The 22,396-nt window shown below is 40.3% G+C and overlaps 1 protein-coding gene across 1 annotated transcript in view; it reads left to right on the forward strand.

Annotated features, from left to right (window-relative positions):
* Positions 1 to 22,396, forward strand: part of LOC122814220 (cytoskeletal protein Sojo-like) — a 668,023-nt gene that overhangs the window by 336,448 nt on the left and 309,179 nt on the right. The window contains exon 5 of the mRNA XM_044086820.1: positions 8,515 to 8,627. Within this exon, the coding sequence (XP_043942755.1) occupies positions 8,515 to 8,627 (113 nt within the window). The remainder of the gene's footprint in view (positions 1 to 8,514; positions 8,628 to 22,396) is intronic.

A 22,396-nucleotide genomic window follows, 5' to 3' on the forward strand; every position in this document is an offset into this window, starting at 1 on the left:
GTGCCTCATCTCCATACCTGGCTCAGCTGCGTATCTGTTTTATAATCCTCATATGCTTAAAGAGGGTCAGGGAGCTACATTGCTTTACATCCAGAGGAAGTCTATTACATAAAAGTGGGGTTAATGTGTTGGATATGCTTTACATCCAGAGGAAGTCTATTACATAAAAGTGGGGTTAATGTGTTGGATATCTGTCTTACTAGCAAGTCCTGTTTGTGTGTCTGTGGAAGTTTTGATGACTTGAACAAGTGTTTGAGGTGGTGTTAGTTTAGTGGATGTGCAGGAGATCATATAGAGCCAAATCCTTTGAGGCACTGAAGGCCTGACTGATGTCCCCTCTCAGACGTTTATGGAAAACCGAAAAAAGAGATACCGCTTTAACCCATTCCCTCCAGTAGAGTTCTTTTGAGTGTGCATCTTTTTAACTCCCAGTGGGTGTGGCTTCAGCCTTTAAAAAATGAAGTTATCACCTTACAGTTTTAACTAATACTTATTGACAGAGGTCATATATCAATACAGTTGTATTTGCCATCATATATGCTTCAAGATAAAATATTCTGATACCTTGTATGTTGCATGGTTTTGGAATTATTAATGCAAATATGAGCAAGCAGTATTTCATGCCTAGAGGTGCAGTAGGAGGTAACTGCAGAAACGCGTGTAGACATCACTCGGCTGTAATGAGTCTGTGTAGCTCAAGAAGGATTGCCTTAGTAAGGAAACCCTGCAGTCTCTTGAACTGTATCATATGCTATGACAAATACATTCCAAACGGGGCATTACACTTTTATTATTGACCTTAAGGAGGGAAGAGTGGGATCTATAAGACACTCCTGCTGATTACTCTGAGTGTTTAAAGATTTCCTAACAACAGTGGATTGTGGAGATCAAAGGACAGTTCATTGTCAATGAACGTGTCTAAGTCCCTAGTGACACCTATATGGTGGGAGGATGAATGCCCTGGTTTACCAAAAGAAATGGTGATGTACTGTGTGGAGTTTAGTTTAAGGCTGTGGCCCAGCCACTACTCATTAAGTGTTAGACCCTCCTGCAGAATCTAGTGGTTAGCTAGGGAGTTTAACAGGTCTGAATTTGCAGTCGTCAGCAAATTTGGTCAGCTATAGGCCCTTTATGTCAACCTTGACATCAAAGAGGTAAATACTAAAAATGTATGGTTGTAGGGCTGATCCATGAGGGATGCTATTGGTAACTGTTTTATGAGGACATACCTCCATTACCCGCGGTGGTAGTGCTGCGGTAGCGTTGTCGCCTCACAGTAAGATGCTGTCCGGTTCGATTCTCAGCTAGAGCGTCTTCTGCGTGGAGACATGCGTGAATGGGCGTACCTTCGTTGAAGGTTGTGCGTCAGGCCTGGCAAGCCGGTACGTAAAAATCAACTGCCAGTCATTAGCGGACCGGAGTTCCGCTGTGGCGTCCCCTAACCGGGAAAAGCCAAAAAACACAAACAAACCTCCAATACTTATAGATTGTGCTGTGCCTGTAAGCCAATCGACTATCCAGCTGGTAGGTAACGTAGAGGTTTACATTTAGTTGGATTAGCTTATCAGTAATACCAAATTGTGGGATGGTGCCAAAAGCCTTGGCAAAGTTAAGATGGGCAGTGTGGACTGATTTGCCCAAGTCTAATGCCTTGGTGACGTGTCAAAGTCCAACATGTTTTGGAGGCAGGATTTGCCTTTGACAGGTCCAAACAGGATTGAATCCAAGGGCTGTAGACTGCCTGTTAATAAATTCCATAATGATGCACTCCATTAGCTTATACATACTGATGGCAGACTTCATTGTGCCTTCTGTATTTGATAATGCTGTGGTTTACTGACCAAAAAATCAGATGCAAGTGGAATGGTCAGTGATTAGACAAATTTTATATTGTACTGGACTCTGACTTAAAAAGCAAAGGGAATAGAACTAACATATTTAGATGTACACAATAAATACTAACATGGGGATGGATTTTTAAAGAAGGCGGCACAGGATGTGGATAACTTTAAGAACACTGATGGGACTAGAAGCAGAAAGAACACTGTGACTAGGCTCTGCATGTGGAGTCGGGCAATGAGGAAAAAAATCAGAGCTGGTACATTCACAATGACGTAATGTTATAAGAAATTTGCTCAGATGTCATAACTTGGAGAAGGCTTCCAGTCACAAGAGACCAATTAAAGGGAACAAGCACAAACTATAGTACAATAACAGGTTAATGGCCCAGGGTCATGTTTCTCAAATGTTCTTGACTTTTCAGAATGTCCTTACATCATGAAACTTTTTTTCAGGTAACTTTCTGAGGATTACAGCCAGTCGATGTTCATAGGTAGGTACTAGGCTATCGGCCCTGGGGCCTATACAAGCCCAGCCAAAAAGGTACCCTAGCTTTTGCCACCCAAGAAAATTATTTTCCTGTGCCACTGTCAAGCAGATTCCCATCCATTCATCAAGATTCTTCTTGAAGAGTGCTAATGAGCTTTGTTTGATATAGATAGGTAGTTTATCCCAGAGTATGGGAAAGTCTCTGGGACAGGAATCTATCCCTCCGGCATGTTCTGTTTTTTGTGGTGACAAAGTTTAGGTCCCCAGAGCGTGTAGCTCGGAGGGATTGGGATTTCTTTAAGTGGAGCATGTCCAACAGCCCTGGGTTTGACATAGCTTTGTATGTTAGGCAGAGATCATCTCTGAGTAGGCAATATGCGACAGAGTAAAGCTGGAGTTTTTTGAGATGGTCTGCGTAGGGCATCTGTTTGAGGCCAGTAATCCTCTTTGTGAGGTATTTCTGCGGCCTTTCCAGTTGTAGAGGTCTTGTGAGGTACATACCAAAAGGGGCGTTATACTCTATAACGGGTCTAATGAGTGATGAGTAGAGGGGAACAATGACCACTTTTTTTCTGGATGAGAAACCTTTTGTGATGTGGTGTGCCACGTAGAAGGATTTCCTGACTACTGTGGCGATGTGATTATCAAAGGAGAGACTACTGTCCACCTGTGTCCCAAGGTCTCTTATCACACTTTCGGTGTTAAGTATTCTACCGCCTATGTTGTAGTTCATGGGTACAGAGTTTTTAGCAAAGGGGATGATAATGTACTTTTTGGCATTGAGCTTGAGGCCATGGCTTTGACACCAGGCATCTGTCTCAGTGAGGCCCTTTTGTAGGATGTCCACATCATTAGGCGTTTTGATTATGGCTCCTAGTTTGCAGTCATCTGCGAACTTAGCCAAAGACCTTCTGTGTTAGCCTGTACTTCAGAGAAGTAGATACCAAACAGGAGAGAACCCAGGACTGAACCCTGTGGTACTCCACTTGTCACTGGTCTGAAGTCGAATTTGGAGTCTGCTACTTTCACAGTGTGGGCTCTGTCAGTGAGCCAGTTGGCAACCCATCTTGTGACAGGGATTTATACCTAGTTTAGTGAGTTTATCTATAATTCCAGATTGGGGGATGGTGTCAAAAGCCTTGGCAAGATCCAGATAGGCTGTGTGAACCACCTTACCCTTGTCTACGGTTTTGGTGACTGCTTCAAAGAAGTCTGTCAGGTTTAGGAGACATAATCTGCCTTTTACAAACTCGAACTGGGTGGGATCCAGAGTTTGGAGATTACCAATGTCTTTGTTTATAAGTTCCATGATGATACGTTCCATGGCCTTGCAGACCAGGTTCGTCAGGCTAATGGGGTGGTAGTTCCTGGTGTCCGTGGTGGCTCCCCCTTGTGGAGTGGGATAACTGTTGCTGTGCGCCATTCAGCAGGTACAGAGCCTGAGGTGAGGCTATGACTGAACATGGTACTTAGGTGGGGTGGCAGTTCGTTCTGTAGTTCCTGTAGAAACCAGCCTGGGATGTTGTCTGTTCCCATGGATGCTGTGTTCTTGGCTTTGGAGAGTGTGGTTTTTACCTGTGCAGCCATGATTACAGGAACTTTGCATTCTTCCGGTATAGAGATGGGCTCTTTAGGGGGTGAGAGGGGGGTAAAGTTAGCACTGAACCTATCTGCCATATCAGTTGGGTCTGTATATTTAGTGCCATTGTGCTGTAACTCGGAGCAGATCTGAGTGTTTCTATTGATATTCTTGACATAGCTATAGAATGCTTTGTAGTTGTCTTTAGAATCAGTGGCGATTTTGTTTTCGTAACTAGCTTTGGAGGATTTTATCAGGGATCGCAGCTTCTTACTGAGGCTGGCCAGGGAGCTCCTCAACTCGTGGGATTTTACTCTCTTTTGCAAGAGTTTCTTCCTTCTGTTGTACAGTTTGTTTATGGCAGGGGACCACCAGATTGGCTTCCTTTTTTTGGAGGATAGTGTCTTGGTTCTGTTTGGGATAGCACGATCCATGCACTCATGTAAGTGCTTATAAAGTGCAATTGTGTAGGATTCAGTAGTCGTAACTGTATTGTTCATCTGCATGGGTGTCATGAAGTTCACCACTTCTGTCTTAAGAAGCATGAAGTTGGCTTTGGATAAAGTTTTTGCCATGGTTTCCTTAATGGGGGGGGGGGGGGGTGGAGGCAGGATGTGGATATCTAGGGTAATTAGCTTATGGTCGGATTGGACCAATGAGGCGTTGACTTCAGGCGTGGAACACCGGTCACTCATATTGGTAATGACTAGATATAGGATATTGTTGCCCCTGGTGGGGGTGTGGATAAGGTGATCCAGGGCATTGGAGTTTATGAATTCCAGAAAGCGTTGAGCAAAGGACTTGGTACATGAGTAGTTTTCCCAGTTAATGGTGGGGTAGTTGAAATCGCCCATTATTAGGGTGTTTGGTTAAACCCTAATATTTTCCAGTACATCAAAAAAAGGAGTGGGAATCCTGGGGCATGGTGGGTGATCTGTAGCAAGCTACAATTTGGATTGCAGTTTTGCCCAGACTTAGTTGCACTTGGATAACCTCGGCTGCATTATGCTGAGCAACTAGCCTGAAGGTGTTGATATCCTTAATGAATATGGACACACCTCCGCCTTTGGTGTTCCTGTCCAGGTTACATGGCCGAAAAGTGTGGTATGAGTTGTAGCCTGGTAGTGCAGGGGTGCTCTCTGGAGCCAGCACAGATATCGATATTCTCCATTTTAAGGAGTGCCTTGAGTGAGTGCATTTTGAGATTTAGACTTCTAGCATTGAGTAGCATCACCCTCAGTTTTTGCTTGCCTGTTCCTCTTACGGTGGTGAATTTGTCATTTGAACCTTGCCTAAAAAAGGCACTATAGGGGCGGCAAGAACTTTAGCCAGTATCCAGAATCCCAGGGGTGACAGATGCAGGCCGTCTCTGGCAAAGCATCATGGTCTGTCGACCATGTCATCCCAGGCAGACAAATACTGGATCCCTTTAGAATGGCACCAGAAGCTTAGGCAATTGTTGAAGTCAATCATTTTGTCCTTGTATTGTGGCATCATTCTGGGTGATGGCAGAATGCTACTCAGGGCTAGGGTCATACCTGCCTTGGCTACAAGATCGGAGAGCTTTTCCATGTCTCTCTTCATTTAGTCCAGGGAGGTATGTCTCAGGTCGGTCACAGCAACATGGACAATGACAGAGTCATATTTGTACTTGTGGAGTGACCTGAGTGCGTGGGTTATGTGGCGGATCCTGGCACCCGACAGGCATCTGACGGTAACCTTCTCCTTGTTTAGCCTGGTGAGTGGGACATCAGTGTGCCTGACTGTAGAGTCGCCTATGAGTAGTGTGTTGGGTATGTTTTTTTGCCTTATTGGCTGTAGTTGAGTGGCACACTGAGTCTGCGGACTTTGTGTCATTTGGGTTGTGTTGGGGGGTGGAGGTTGCTTGCGTTTCTGCTTTGGAGGTCTCTCTTGCTTGAGCAGATTATTATTGAGAGCCTCCGCGAATGTTTTTGTGTTTCTGTGTGTGGATTTTGGTGGTGTAGATTTAGTGAGACTGTCGTGAGTGGGGTGTGATGCAAGTGTTTACCTTCTCCTCTTGACTGTCAAGTTCTGTCTTGATTGGAAAGAGCTTTACCTCCAGTTTGGCTAGATAAGTACATTTCTCACAGGTTGTAGTGTTGGGTGGTAGGAGGAGAGGGTTGTCTGTGTACATGAGGCAATTTCTACATTGCCCCAAGATGCCCAGATTCATCAGATAGACAGGAGAGAACACTGGGAGCTGACCCTTGGACATGCCTGAATAAAATTTTCCTCTAGATAAGTGAGGAAAGTGAGTACAAGAGCTGTTTTTCTCTAAGCAAGTGAGGAAAGTACCAAAACTGTGTTCCTCTAGGTAATGAGGAAGGTTGAGTGCTGTAGTAATCAGTAGGTTATTTAGTGCTTACAAGTTCTGAACAAGTGCTGATCACAAATAAGCAAATTCAAGTGCTAAAAGTAAGAATCTGTATCTGGACTAAAGTAGTTAAAGGAAAGGGGGGAAACAAGTGCAAATGTGGGCTTTTAAATCAGAAAGTTGAGAGAGATGGAAAAAGTGCCCAAACGGCCATTACAATTTCTGGGCCAGAACCACTCCTTATGTGGTAGATAGGTTACCTAGTGCTTACCACTCCCACTGATAAGCTAGAAGGCTTCCCTCCAACGCAGAAAGGCTTGGGGGCTCAGAAGCTTACATACAGTCCTGGATACAGCAAATCTGAATCTGGACTACACTAGTTACAGGAAAGGTATTTTTTTTTATATACAGAAAAGTAGCTAAAACAGCAGTCAAAACAATTCAAATGCAGTGCAAGCTAGCACACTTGAGTATGTAGCAATGTTAGACCAAACAGTTTAAAAATTGCAATTAAATTAAAAATGACTAAAAACAATGCAGAAAGAGTCTATTAGGTAGAATGAGGTAAAGAGATGGGACTTGGGGGAGTGTCCCAGATCAAATCTACAGCAAAAACATCCAAATTTAAACAACACAGGAATAGGGAAGGGTGGGTAGGGGAAAACCAACACCTTCAGCAGAGATCTGTAAAACTATACAGTGAAGCAAAAATAACAGTGCACAACTCTGAAGTCAGCCAGCAATGATATAAAATTAGTCAAACAACAATTACCAGTACACAACCCTGAAGTGCCGGAAAAATATACTCAGCTCTGTATATCTCCAGATAGCTTGAAGAGCACTCTTTCAGGACACAAGAAGGCAAATTGCAGTTTTGTAGATTTTGTTCAGAAAATGTATGTTGATGCAAAATCTGCTATTTTTAAGCTAATCACAGTAGTAATTTAAAAAAAAATGTTTCTAATTTATGTGCTTTTTGCACCATTATTTTGACTTTCTCAAAAATTCTTGAACAGAGAAGTTCAGAAGTTTGCCAAACAATGGGTCACAGTCTAGTAGGGAATATGGATTAAAATTTAAGGACAAAAATATGTAGCTTCATTTTTTTTGGCTCTGGTGCAACACCATTAACCACCCCTCTCAGATCTGTATTAGTAAACGATGAAACACCACATGAATTTTATCTGCTGTGAGCTGTCAATCACAGCAGCATGCAGCTCAGATTACCTTTAGTACTTTGATGGCTAGAAAGAAGTGTGAAGGGAGAGGGGAGGTGTGTTGAAGGGCTACAATTCAGGTATAATAAAAGAATAAAAGCAGCCACTTTGGAAATCAAAAATGGTGAAATACACTTAGAAAGCCATTTGTATGAGATGACCCAAAAGACAAAAACAGATGGTCATTGAACCACAACAAATGGTAATTAATCCTGACTGAGTGAAAGAAGGTCGGAAACTTCTGAAGCCATATGCAAAGTGAACGGACAGCAGCTCTGCATCTAAGCCACCTGTGTGATGCATGTACAGCTGTGCCGTGCATTGTGTCATACCAAGAGGTAGACTAAAAAACAAAACCATATCAAGATGCTACTATATTATACATTTATATATAGCCCCAAGGTGGTGTTAAAATGTAGGAAACATCAATAGATAATAAAATAAACGTTCAGCCGCAACCCCTTTTTCCCATTTTTGTACACATGATCAGGGTGTCTCTTTAGAAGTGACAATCATCTAGAGCCAAGTTTCACACCACCGGGTAGCTAGCCTTGCCATTTCCATACCATGCACTCAGACTCGCACCAATGGCCAGTTTAGAATGTCCAGTCCACCTACTGCATGTCTTTGGGATGTGGGTGGAAACGCACGTGAGCATAGGGAGGATATGCAGGCTCAACACAGAAGGCATCCCAGATGAGAATTGAACCAGGGAAGACCTTGCTGTAAGGTGACAACACTTTTCCACTGTGCCACCCACATAATGAAGTAAACATGTTTTTCTTTTTCCACTTTTTAGGGGTGGTTCTCCTTTAATATTCACCCAGCAGCAGGAATCTTAGTGTTTGTGCCTTCTTAAATCTGCTTGTCATGGCCAGTCCCTGTCATAACAATACTTTTTCAGACAACAATATTCAGTGATAAATGTCAGTCTTTATGCTCTGTTGTCATTTCAGCAATTAAATACTTTTCTGTTTTACATTTAATTATGACAAAACTTCATGAAAAGTATTTTTATAAGTTTCACATTAAAAGAAAAATGATTTTTTTTTTAGCTCCATCACCATGATGACCCTGCTCTTTCTACACAAAAAGTTACTGTTACAGAATTGGAGGAACACATACTTAGCTTGGAAGCAGAAGTAGATGCCCAAGAAAGAATTCTGAGGTAGGAAAATAAGATATTTCTATTTTGCTTGTCCTGTGACTCTGATTTTAATTGTTTAGTAAGTTTTTTATTTAATTGAAAGAAACAAAATCTAAATTTAGAGTAACTTGTACTTGAAATATTTGCTTATAAATACTGTAACTTGAACGTTTCTTCTAATTATTAGGCCATTCCCGTTTAATAAAGTTCATGAGTAATCTGTGGTGAATTTAGAACAAGTGGTTATGGTCACAGAATTAAAAAAAAAATTGTTTGCCTTTTTTATTTCACTTTGTAGTTGGTCGTTTGACCTTAATGTTGTACCAGCATTCCATTGTATGCCCCCATTTTTTTCTTTCCCTCATCTCCTCTTGCTGCAGCCTTACTCGCTTTGGCCTGTTGCTGGGTAGGCTTTTCTTGCACTAGGAGAATTAACTTAATGATGAATAAAATCTTTTTTGAAACACTTGTGACATAGGCAAACTTAGAAAAAAGAGTAATCGAACCATATAAATAAGTTCACATGTACAAATGTTCTACATAACATATATTTATCATATAATGAAAATGACATTACATAAATTGTTTAATGTGATGCTGTTCTATCTCGCCTTCATTCTTTACTGGTTGAGTTTGGAACCCATCCTCTGTTCCGACTCGGCCATATAAAGAAGTTCAAGGTCTTCCACTGGCTTGTGGCTGTATCCCTATCCCATCATGCCCTAGGAGAGTTCCTCAGATCTCATTTGTTGCTAAAAAAGATCGGGTGCTTCCATTCAGGCTCTGGCTAAGTGGAACTTTTTTTTTTTTTTTACTAATTGGTAAAATTGTTCTTATAACTGTTTAAACACCTTTTAGACTGTTAGGTTAGTTTCACCTTTATTAGAGATTTTGCTTAATTGTTGGCTGTTGCCTTTGGCCTTCATTTCTTCCTCTAGACCTTTTTTTTCGACCTTCCTATCGTGGCTATTTTTTACAAATAATTATCCAAGCTAGTTTAATTTAGAGAGCTTGGAAATAAGTTTAACTTTCTTTATCATTCCCCTGGTAAGCTTGTTTAAGTTAGAGGGCTACCGTTGGCCCGTTTAACTTAGAGGACCCTCCCTTTTCCCCATTATATTTTTTCTCCAAATTAGGGCAGGTTTTTTAACTTAGAGAACTGCCCCCCTTTGTTTTCATAGTGAAAAATTGTGTTGCTGGAATTTGTTGATATGCTATACATAATGTCCAAGGATCCAAAAGAATAAAAACCCTCTGGGTTTAAGAAATGTGACAAATGTAACCAAAAAATGTCGTTGACTGATGGCCATACAAGTTGTGTAAATTGTCTAGGTGCAGTCCACCTTCAGGAATCATGTGCCTTTTGCCATGCTTTCAGTTCCAGGGTTTTACTTGAGAGAAAGAATAAGTTAATTTTAAGCGGGCTTTAAAAGACCCCCCTTCGCAGAGACTATGCAAGAAGTTCAGAGTTAGTCAAAAACTCCGAAATCCTCATCTCCCAGGTCAGAGAAGTTGGGGGAAAAGATCATGTAGCTCTATTGCTCATTCGGAGCGGACAAAAAAAATTTTGCAAAAGATACGTCCTTGGACCTGAAGGCTTTCAGGCCCAAAAAACCTTCCTCCTCGGCTCCTGCTGTGGTTTTGGGGCCAATGGAGTTGGAAATTCGAAGCCGGTCCCCAGTTCTGGAATCTGTCTCCCCATCTCTTAGATCTCCATTGCTTCAACCAGTGAGATCTCCTACTCCCTCCTCTCGATCATCCAGGAGCCTCTGACGATGTGTATCATGTCGTGAGAAAAGTTTTATGGACACCGACGCTGGCCAAGCTAATGTCGACTCCCACCAAGAGGGACACAAAGCCAAGAAGGAATACATCCCCTTCATAGATTCCTCCTCAAAACCGTTCTGGGACTTTGGAGCCAGAATGCTTGAATCCAATTGTAGTGTAACCGTCTGTACCGAGACCTGCACCAGGATCTTTGGGCCCAACTACCTCTCTGACTGCCTCGGTTCCATCAGAATTTGAGGAGTATAGGAGCCGACACTCTCTGTTTGGGTCCAGTGAAGAGTCTGATCGGACAGTTGTCTGATCTGAACTTGCCTCTCATGGCTTCAGTGCTGGTGAGCTCTGCTCCTAAATAAAACAAACCAAACTGGCAAAAACAGAGACAAAATGGCGATTTAATAAAATAAAAACATGTAAAGTAAGCGCTTTCGTCTGATCAAGTATCAGACTTGGATAAAATTACCAGAAGTTCATTACCTTTTAAATATCTTTCGAAACCAACAATTTAAGATAAAAAAGTCACATGAACTACAACTAAGTTACAAAATGTTAGAAACAGTTGCTATATCAGTTAGTCACATTTAAAAATGATTGTTTTCATTTCACATCGTTAAAAAATATTCCGTAAGTCAGCAAAGGATAAACCAGCTAAAACGATGACTCTTAAAGTAATTTCAAAGAATGTCACCTTATTAAACTCTTGAGTTTTAAAACACTGGTCAGAGAGAGCAAGTGTCATTTAGACCTGGTAAACTATGAGCTTGGTGTCTCAAGTGCCATAAAAGTTCACATAGTTCAAGTTTCAGGGAAAACGGTCGTCTTCTGATATCCTTCGGAACTTGGTCTATAACCCTAAAACCAAAAGAGTGACCTGGATTTTGGTTAACATGGTTGACCAATGCATTGCATGATTTTCCCTTCTTCATACTATATAAATGTTCATATAATCTCTCTTTCAATTTTCTATCAGTTTTCCTGAGATAGAACCCCGGGCATATTTTACACTTGCCTAAATAGACAACACTAGAAGAGTTGCAGTTAAATCTACCCTTAGTTTTTCATACTTGACACCCCTTATTAAAAAATCGCTGCCCACATCAATGTGTCTAGATTGGGGGCAGGATTCACATTTAAACATACCTCGATTTCTGGTGTAACTACTGCAGTGAAATTCCAAAAGGTTCTTTAAATTGGAACCTTTCTTGAAAACAAATTTTTGCAAAAAATAGTCTATGCCATAAAAAGCTTCGTTGGACGTGAGGAGCCCCTAATTTGTCACTATAATCTTCTTAATAGCCAACGTGTCACTACTATATGTAGTAATAAAGACATGTTTGTGAAAGGAAAATGTACTGGTGTATTGGATGCTTTTCTCTTAAAACATGATAGTTCCACACCAGAGGGATCATGTAAGATGGCCCTAAGCATGCCACTAAACATTTGGAAACTACTTCAGATCTTAATTCATCCAGTAAAGGGATTTGGGTATCCACGTTTTGGAACATGTTCACCAAATTGTCACATTCAACTACAAAAATCTTCCCGTGTGGATACCATCCTAGCTGCTCGAACAAGCTGTCCCTTCACTATAGATATTTTTTGTTGGCAAGGGTGAGCACTTGTGAAATGTAAAAAGGAATTAGAGTAAGTGACTTTCCTGAAAATCTTTGCTTTATAACCATTGCTATGTCAATAATTAAATCAGCATCTAGATAAGAAATAGATTTGTTACTAAACAAAAGTAAATTTCAAAAATTCAGTGGAGTTATTCAAAAAAGTTAGAAAATCATCAGCCTGTGAATGACTCCCCTTAAATAGGATAAATATGTCATAGCTGCTGGAATTTAATATGGTCGAGTGGGTCTTTTGAGGTGTGCCATTTGTCCCATGCTTTGTTTCTTGCTATGGTTTTGGTTACTTTAGAGAGCCAGGGGGCAGTCTTAGTTTTGGCTCTACAGATGCGGATAGGAGCATGGTAATTTAGAATTAAAATAGGCTACAGCATCATCCAGTGGAAGATCTTTTAGGATGGCCCAGTTGCATGCTTTGAGTTCATTCTGAAAGTCAGTGGAGTTAAATTCTTGTTGTTTCTGATAGATTTATGCCTACCTATTTATATCTACCTTTGTTTATGCCCCCTTTGATTTGTTACTCTTTGGACTGAAAGTTAGACACACTCACCGGGTGCGAATAAGAAGGAAAAACTCTCTGCCATAGGAGTCCATTTTTCTCTACCTTCTGGACCTTACCTAAAAAGTTAAAAGGGAGGAAAGATGTGGTTCCGAAAATCCCAGAGAGTTTTTCAGGATGCAAAGGTCTGCAAAATCAGGGTGACTGAGATTAATTCAGAGGTGGGTCCTTTCAGTGCTCCTGAAGGGAGGCCCATTTGTCCATCTCTGAAGGCAGTCGTGGGTCGCTTATCTTTGTACCCACAAGCCTGGCTAGACATAAGAAAAGACAAGTGGGTACAAAGCATTGTATCCAGAGGCTAATCTATACCCTTTTCCTTCCCTTCCCTTCCCCATCCCAAACATAAAAAAAATCTCGGACGTTGAACCCAGTCAAAGGGAACAAGCAACTCTAGAAATTCAAAAGTTGCTAGACAAAAAGAGTCCTCCAGACAGTCCCCGCAGACCAAATAGGATCCGGAACTTACTCAAGGCTTTTTTTAGTTCCTAAGAGAACCGGGTCTGGAGCCCCGTATTGAATCTTAGCAGATTAAACAGATCAGTAAGAAAAACGAAGTTCCGGATGGTAACACTCCAGTCAATATTTCCTTTTCTGGAAAAAGACAATTGGATGTGCTCAATAGACCTCCAGGATGTGTACTATCACATAAAAATGGACAGGCCATCCAGGAGTCATCTGCACCTTCAGCTAGGAGCTACTGCACACTACAGCCCCCAGTGTGTTCACCAAATGTGTGACAGTGGTCACAGCTCACTTGAGGCGTCTAGGATTCTGAGTGTTTCTCCATTTAGATGACTAGCTCCTAACTGCCATCACCAAGCATCTACTACAAAACGTAGGAGACACCACATTACATCTCTGCTGTCATCTAGGAATCACGATAAATTACGAAAAAATCTGCCTTGTTGCAATCCCAGCATATCATTTTTATAGGGGCAGCTCTAGACACAACAGACATTATGGCAAAACTTCCTACAGAAAGAGTTTTAGTTCTGAGACGACAAGTTTCTGATTCATAAGTTGGGAAGGCTGCACCCCTCTCTTCAGACTCTCAAACTGACAGCTTGGCTGTTCCAATTCCAAATATAGCCAGGCTCCCTGAACTTGTTCTTTCTGTGAAGCATGTCTTGATGTCTTCTCATAAGGCCTCTACGAGAAAACTTTACATGAGCAAATGGAAAAGATTTTCTTCCTGGGCATTAAGTAATCACATAGATACTTTTTCTGCTCCTATAACTTCCATTCTTGAATTTCTAATGAAGATATTTAATGAAGGTGCAGCTGCAGCTATCATTCAAGCCCAGATAGTGGTATCCAATTTTCATGTAAATGATTTAGCCACAAATCTGATGTTTCACAGACTATGCAAAGTCTTCCTAAAGGGCACTATTCCATTAAGACCCCTGTACCCCCTTGGGACCTAAACTTTGTTTTGTCTTGTTTGATTCTTCTCCCATTTGAACCTGGATCATCTTGTGAGCTAAAGTTCTTGACATGGAAAATTATTTTGATTGCCATCACTTCTGCTAGAAGAGTTTCAGAGCTACAAGCATGATCAATAAAGCCCCCCTACATACTTTTCCACAAAGACAGTGTGTCCCTTCGAACAAACCCATCCTTCTTACCAAAAGTATGTTCAGAATCTAACTTAAATCAGGTCGATAGATCTACCAGTGTTTTTCCCCCCAACTATGGCAACAAGGCAGAATATGGGCTACACCAACTGGATATACACAGGCAATTATGTTTCTTCTTACACAGGACAAAGGATTTCAGAAAATCTGACCAATTACTTGTTTCATTTTCAGCGGCTAAGAAAGGTGCTCATGTATCTAAGGTCACACTTTCAAAATGGCTTTCTGACTGTATTGCCTGTCATTCTGCAAGAGCCATAGCAGCAGCTTCTGCTTTTCACACTAGATTACCAATTGATAACCGTTTGTGCTGCTGCAACATGGGCAAGGCCTCATACCTTTATCACTAATTACAAAGTGGAGATGGCCTCCAGGAGCATAGCGCCTGCTTTGGGTCCACTGTTCTGAAGAATATTCTCCCATGAACCACCCGAGAAATATGGTGCTAAGGACTCTGTCCCAACCAGTAAAGAATGAAGGTGAAATAGACCAACATCACATAAAAAGTTATGTAGTCATCATAAAGTTCCATGTGTGGTGTTCATCTCGCCTTCATTCTTTCATCGCATCCTCCTTTCCCAGCCATTTGGTTTCTAGAGGACCAAGCAATCACATTTGGCAGGTAATGTTCTCTGACAATCTTTATTGAATATAAAGTCAAATAGTCCATTTGTAAACTATTATCAGCAAGCAAGATCTGAGGAACTCTCCTGGGGCATGATGGTGTAGGGATACAGTCACGAGCCAGAGGAAGACCTTGAGCTTTTGTATACAGCTGAGTCGTACCGAGGATCGGTTCCATAACTAACCAGTTAAGAATGAAGGCGAGATGAACAACACACATGGAACGTTATGGTGAGTGCATAACTTCTTTTATTTCTGCCGACTCATAAACATAATTCCTTCTCCAAAACATTTTTCTGCGTGCATTGTTCACACAATTTCCATTTTTTCTTATGTAATTTACTCCTACTCATTTCTGAATATCCCACTTCATGTTCTTTTATTTGTGTTACACTACATCAAGTGTAAATTGGTTTACATTTTGATTTCCATTTTCTAGTGACTGCTTTTTAGTAGCACCAGAAGTAAACTTAAGGCCTTTCACTGTCTAGGTAATTTAGATCTGTATCCCAGTTTAAAAAATAATTTCCTTAGTTACACTATTGCTCCCCCAGTATTCATAACAGAGTACTCCCTAGGGAATATTTAGTCTGTCAACTTATTACACTCCGAGAACGTATGTTGCCAGGTACCTCTAACACTTGCCATCCGAGAAAAAATTATTTGGAGTCTGCTTGGGGTGCAAAAGTATCTATGCGAACACTTCCAGGCAAAAATGCTATATTTTGTAGTATACTTTCTGCTACTTTGTGAATATACTATTCTAAATAACTGTTGCTATTCTTAAGGATGTGCATCCAAAATCCCATTATTTTCTTTCTTGAATTTCACCATACTTCAGCATCACCCCTTTCCACTTTGAATTATATTTTTATGCTTATTTTATGTATGACTCTCAACCGTGTAGCAGGAAAATACCCCTTCAAATCAAGTAATCCTAAACCTTGTTCTATTGGGACGATCATCTTATCCCACTTGACTCTTGCCCTCTTCTCCTGTCCAATAGAATCCTTCATGTCTTTATTAATTATTATTATTAACTTCACCTCTGGTTTTTAAAAATATGCCTGACCTGTATATAAAATTAAAGGAACTGAAACATTTTTACTGCTTGTATCTTACTAGCTTGTCCATAGGCAAGGGCTTCCAGTTTTAGTTTTTGTATTGTCTTTTGTTTAGCGTCTTACCACATATCCTTAGCTACCATAACAGCATCCTCTTTAATCCATACTATATTTTATCATGAACCCCGTAAATGTGGGTATTGCTGAATCAATTCATGTGTGGGTACATAGTTTATTGCTATAGCTAATTAATGTTGTATCCCAAAAAAGGGAGCTCAAGCCTTTGCTGGTTAGATCAGACCGTAGACTAATCTCTCTGGATATCCACATTCCGTTCCCACCCCCAATCAAGGAAACCACCATGAAAAACTTTTCAAAAGCAAACTTCACGTTACTTAAGACCGAGGTGGAAAGGTTTACAGCCCCCATGCTGAAGGACAGCGCTGTCCAAGCTGCTGAATCCCTTACAAAGTCACTCTGAGCACCTACAAGAATGCATGGATTGTGCTATCCCAAGCAAAACCAAGACTCACTCCTCCAAGAAAAGCAAACCAGTCTGGTGGACCCCTGCCATAAACAAACTATCCAATAGAAGGAGGAAACTAGTACAGAAAAGAGTAAAATCCCAAGAAGGAAAGACCTCCCTGATCAGTATTAGCAAGAAACTACGATCCCTCATAAAAATCATCCAAGACTAGCTTCGAAAGAAAAATTGCCAAGGACTCCAAAGATAACCAACAAGTGTTCTTTAGCTATGTAAAGTGGAAACTCTAGGATCTGCTCTGAGTTAGTGCAGAAAGGCACAAAATACACTGAACCGGCTGATATTGCCAACATTCTGGCAGACAGGTTTCGTGCAAACTCTAGCCCCCTGTCACCCCTTAAAGGGCCCATAACCATACCAGAACAATGTAGAGCCCCGGCAATCACTGACAAACAGGTTAAAACAGCCCTATCCAAAGCCAAAAATACAGCTTCAGTGGGACCGGACAGTGTCCCAGGCTGTGTCTTACACGAGCTCCAAAATGAACTTAACCCCTCACCTAAACACACTGTTCAAACTCAGCCTCTCTACAGGCTACGTACCCATAGAGTGGTGCACAGCAACAGTTATTCTGCTCCACAAAGGTGGAGCCACAATGGACCCCAGGAACTATCGCCCTATAAGCCTGACTAGCCTGGTCTGCAAGGCTATGGAGCGCATTATCATGGAACTCATTAACAGAGACATTGGGAACCTCCAAACATTGGACCCTACCCAGTTTGGCTTTAAGGGCAGATCATGCCTCCTAAATGTGGTGGACTTCTTTGAGACAGGTACAAAGCCTTTAGACGAAGGAAAAGAGGTCCACACAGCCTACCTAGACCTCGCAAAGACTTTCAACACCATTCCCCATTCTGGTATTATAGACAAGCTCACCAGCCTGAAAATAAACCCCTACGTCACGAGATGGGTTGCCAGTTAGCTTATGGATAGAACCCACACGGTGACTGTTGCAGGCTCTAGGTCCGACTCTAAACCGGTTACAAGTGGCGTCCCCCAGGGCTCAGTCTTGGGACCCCTCCTGTTTGGTATATATTTCTCAGTGGTACAGGCAAGCACAGGAGGACTATGGCTGACCAAGTTCGCAGACGACTGCAAACTGGGGGCCATAATTGAGACTCCGTTTGATACAGACATCCTCTATAAGTGTCTCACTGAGATGGATACCTGGTGTCAAAATTTTGGCCTCAAGCCAAATGCCAAAAAGTGCATAGTCATCCCCTTAGGAAAAAACAAAGTACCTGCCAACTACCACGTACGTGATAGTCCCCTAAATACAGAAAATGTAATAAGGGATCTGGGGACCCAAGTAGATAGTAATCTCTCCTTTGATAATCATACTGCCAAGGTGGTTAGAAAATCCTTCTATGTGGCCCACCTAATCACAAAAGGCTTCGCATCTAGAACAAAAGAGGTTGTTGTGCCCCTCTACTCATCACTCATCAGACCCATCATAGAGTACAACACTCCATTTGGGATGTACCTTACAAGACACCTGCAATGGCTGGAGGGACCACAGAAGTACCTCACCAAGAGGATTACTGGCCTCATACAGATGCCCTATGCATCCCGACTGAAGAAACTCCAGCTGTACTCTGTTGCATACTGCTTACTCAGAGGTGATCACTGCCTGACATACAAGGCCATGTCCAACCCAGAACTGATGGACATGCCACACTTTAAAAAAAAAAAAAAAATCTCCAAGAGCCACACACTCTAGGGATCTAAACCTCACCACAACGATAAGTAGGACGTGGTCCCAGAGACTCCCCATGCTTTGGAACAGGATTCCAATCTACATTAGGCAGAGCCCCTCACTAACACTCTTCAAGAGAAACCTTGACGAGTAGATGGGAAACAGAAAATATACCTCGGGGAATCACTGCAATGGCTCTGCTGGACAGAGGCACAGGGAACTAATGGCTCTGCTGGACAGAGGCACAGGGAACTAATCTAAGGGGGCGGCGAAAGCCAACACATTCTGGATAGGCTTATAGATGCTCTCGGGCAGAAAGCCTACTACTTACCTATGAACTGGTCCCAAGTGTAATTGCAAGGTAAGAGTGAGAGGACGCAAATGAGATAATTGAAATATTAAACTCTCAAACCATTTTAAACCGTTGTATTTTGAATTTGACTGAACGAAGGTTTTACAGAAGCTCAACTTAGCATTTTGTGTTGAGGTTTTAACTTTAATCTTGCTAGGGGAGCCAATTTGACTTGTGTTTTGAGAGACTTTAAATTGTATGTTAGAAAAATGAGTATTTCTTTTTTGCTGTACAATGGTAAACTAAAGAATAGTATGTTTAAACTTTCTACCTATAACCCCCCTCTTATAACTATGTTATTGTTTTTTGCAAATATTTGTGAAGAGCAAATTGTGTCGGGGTCTGAAATGACCACCTGTTCTAAAGTTCTTTAATATTAATACTGAAGAAAGCAAGGTGCTGTGTGAACTTGTTGGTAAGTTTGATTTACTTTTTATGAAGGCTAATAAAGGAGGAGGTATGGTTATGTATACCAAAGATTATATTTTAGCTATAGAAACAATGTTAGCTAATGAAGTTGAATACAAAAAAATGACCGTCTTACACACACACACACACACACACACACATATATATATATATATATATATAAAATGAATATAAATATATATATATATATATATATATATATATATCTCTATATCTCTATATCTCTATATCTCTATATCTCTATCTATATCTATATCTATATATGGGATCCGGACACATGCTCGACTAGCATATGTCCGAATCACAAAACATCGAACACACATACACGAAAGCACTTAACATCGACATGCGCTTCCATGTATGTGTACCCGTTTCGTAGATCGGACTACAGTGCGGGTAAGGGAAAATTCCCTTTTCCCCACTGTAGTGCAATCTTGGAGTGATAATAAAGTAGGGGGTGGGGGGGTGCAGGGGGGCAAAGCCCCCCTGCAGAAATCTAGATTTTTTTTGAACTACACATACACGAAAGCGCTTTTAGATGTTAAGCGCTTTCGTGTATGTGTGTTCAATGTTTTGTGATTCGGACATATGCTAGTCGAGCATGTGTCCTAGACCTAAATATAAATATATATATATATATATATATATATATATATATATATATAAACAATTTCAATATACCAATACAATTAAAATACTTGAGCAAGGTTATATTGATTTGGAAAGTTATGAATTATTAGTGGTTAGGGAACCTAAGATTGCCGTTTTGTTTGGTATCCCTAAGGTTCACAAAAATATGGTAACCCCCCCCCCCCCTTAAGACCCATAGTATCAGCTGTTAGGTCAGTTACTGAAACATTATTTATATAGACTCTTTGATTAATCCATTAGTATAGAATTTACATTCCTATGTGTGTAAACTATGATCATTTTTTATTGATGATGCATCTTGTACTCTCGTTACAGTTGATATGCAGTTTCTATTTACATATATCCGTATTCTTCAAGGACTCTGTTTTTTAGGTCATTTCTAACTCATTATACTGATTGGTACAATATTACAATCAATGCAGTGTTTTAAAGTCTGGATGTTACTTTAAATATATATATATATATTTTTTAACAAGGTTTACTATCAACAGTTACAAGGTATTGCTATGGGGATGGCGGTTGCTCATTCTTTTGCCAACCTTGGTCTAGGATGGTAGGACTATGAAATACTTTGTCATTTGAAAGATTTATAAATATGTTAAATACTATTTTAGATTTAATTTTTTTTTTTTTGTAGTTAATGGTTCTGTTGATTCCTGTGAGGCTTTTCTCCCTCTCTCCCCCGATTGCTCACCATGTGGTACATCAGGCAATGAGCATCTTTCTGCCATTGTTTCTGGAAGAAATACATTCTACCCCTGCTTTTTTTTAAATTTGTGAAGTGCAGATGTAGTTTGAGAGTTGAATTTTTAGATATTTGTGTTTGAATTAATATTCAAACACATTCTTTGTATAGTTCCCTATATAGAAAGGACATAGTTGCTTAATAAGTTTCTCTTAGGATAGTAGCCATCTGCATCCCATTAAAAATAATATACCAAAAAATAAATTTCTTAGATCTTCCAGGCTCACTACTGGAGACAATTTAATGTTTGATGAATTTTTTAAAATTAAAAATAAATTTTTAGAAAAATGGTACAAGGCTGATATTTTGGACCTTATTATTCAGGAAGATTTAGAAAAAAAAGAGATGGTGATTATGCACCTTTAAGTACTCTTTTTTTTCAAAAAGATCTTTTTATAAATCAGAAGGTATGTTATCATGGATCTACTTCACATGGTCTGGTTGACATTTCAGAATGTCGAAGACCATATGACCGAGACCATATGATGGACATTCGAAATGTTGATCTTGTAATAAAAAAAAAAACACTTACTTCACACTGCTAGCAGGGGGGCTACGCACCCCTGCACCCCCAGAACTTAAATATACCAACTCCTAGATCACACTACAGTGCGGAAGATGGAAATCTTTCCATTCCGCACTGTACAGAGATGCTGGTTCTGCATGGTTGACATTTCGAATGTTGTTCATATGGTCTTGGCATTCTGAAATGTTGGCCATGTGAAGGGGGCCCATCATCACACATTACTTGTGTTTTTGACATGTCGTTAGATTTTTTTTTTTTTTTTTTAAATCTGTTTTGGTTAATAATTAGAATGTTAATAGAGATAATCCAGAATTATTTAAGGTAGTTGGCGAAAGACCTAAGATAGTATTTAAGAAAAGTAATACCTTAAAAAATATTTTGGATAGGGACACGTTTTATATTGCTGATAATGTTACTACTAAATACAAGTTTGGTACTTTTGCTTGCGGGACCTGTAGGGAATGTTGTTTTATGAGTAACACCAAGTTTATTATTTTTTAACATTTAGATCTCGGCTATTTATACTGAAATGAGATTGGCTTGTTTATGGTGCTACCTGTCAAGGATGCGCTGCTTTTTTTATGTATGAATTGCATCAAGAAAGTTTTGTGAGTGTATCATGGAAAATAATTATGATATTAAAACAGGCACCATTATTAAAGATATGAATGATTTTTTTTACATCAGTTACACAAATGGTCAAGTTTTAATGACTTAACATGTTGCACTTTTGCTACTTTAGATGTGGAGACCCTGTTCACAGTTGTGCCTAACAAACATGGAGTGCTGTCAGAGAATTTTAACACATTGTCATTTACCTCAAACTTGGCATAATGAGTCTTCCATAAATTTTTTCATTTGTGTTCTTTATTTCCATGTTTCTATACTTTATACAAATGTTCATATAATTTCAGAAATATCTCTAATAACTCTAAAGGATCTTTGGTTATTTTTCTTGTTGTAGGCTGTGTTTGGTGATGGCTTTTTCTACTTTCTTTTACAAACGTCGTTGTGCTAAGTTTGTGCTCTTGACTTGTTAACAAAAAACAATTAACAGCAATCTTTTTAAACTTATGCATATTATCTGATTTTCTCTCTAACACCTACATTTGCACCTCCTCTTGTTTTGTGAGATTCCCCTTATTTTGCAGTATTTTAACTTTTGTCAGCCGTATCTCTTTCTCTTTTATTGCAACCTTATTTTTAAATACCATTTTCATTTTATCCCACTCACTAGCTACAGCTTCTGAAGATATTTCTGTCTTACCTAATAACTCTGGAACAATTTATAGTATCCATTCCTCAAATTCCTCTCTTTTTAACAGGTAGGTACTTTGTTACCCTGCATCTGATGTTAATCTTCTTTCCATTCATCACTGATGGGTTCGGTTCCGAACCCCTCGGAACTGTGTCTGCCTAATACCAAGCTTGCATACACCAAAAACTCTCAAGCTAAGCTGCTACCCAGAGTGCCCTTCTCTTTGTTACCTCAGATCTCGTTTGCTGCATAGCCATATAGCAGCATTTCAAGGAGCTCTCCAGCTAAGTGG

The sequence above is a fragment of the Protopterus annectens genome, chromosome 10.part0, assembly GCF_019279795.1.
Source record: "Protopterus annectens isolate FY-2018-M chromosome 10.part0, PAN1.0, whole genome shotgun sequence".
NCBI lineage: Eukaryota > Metazoa > Chordata > Ceratodontiformes > Protopteridae > Protopterus > Protopterus annectens.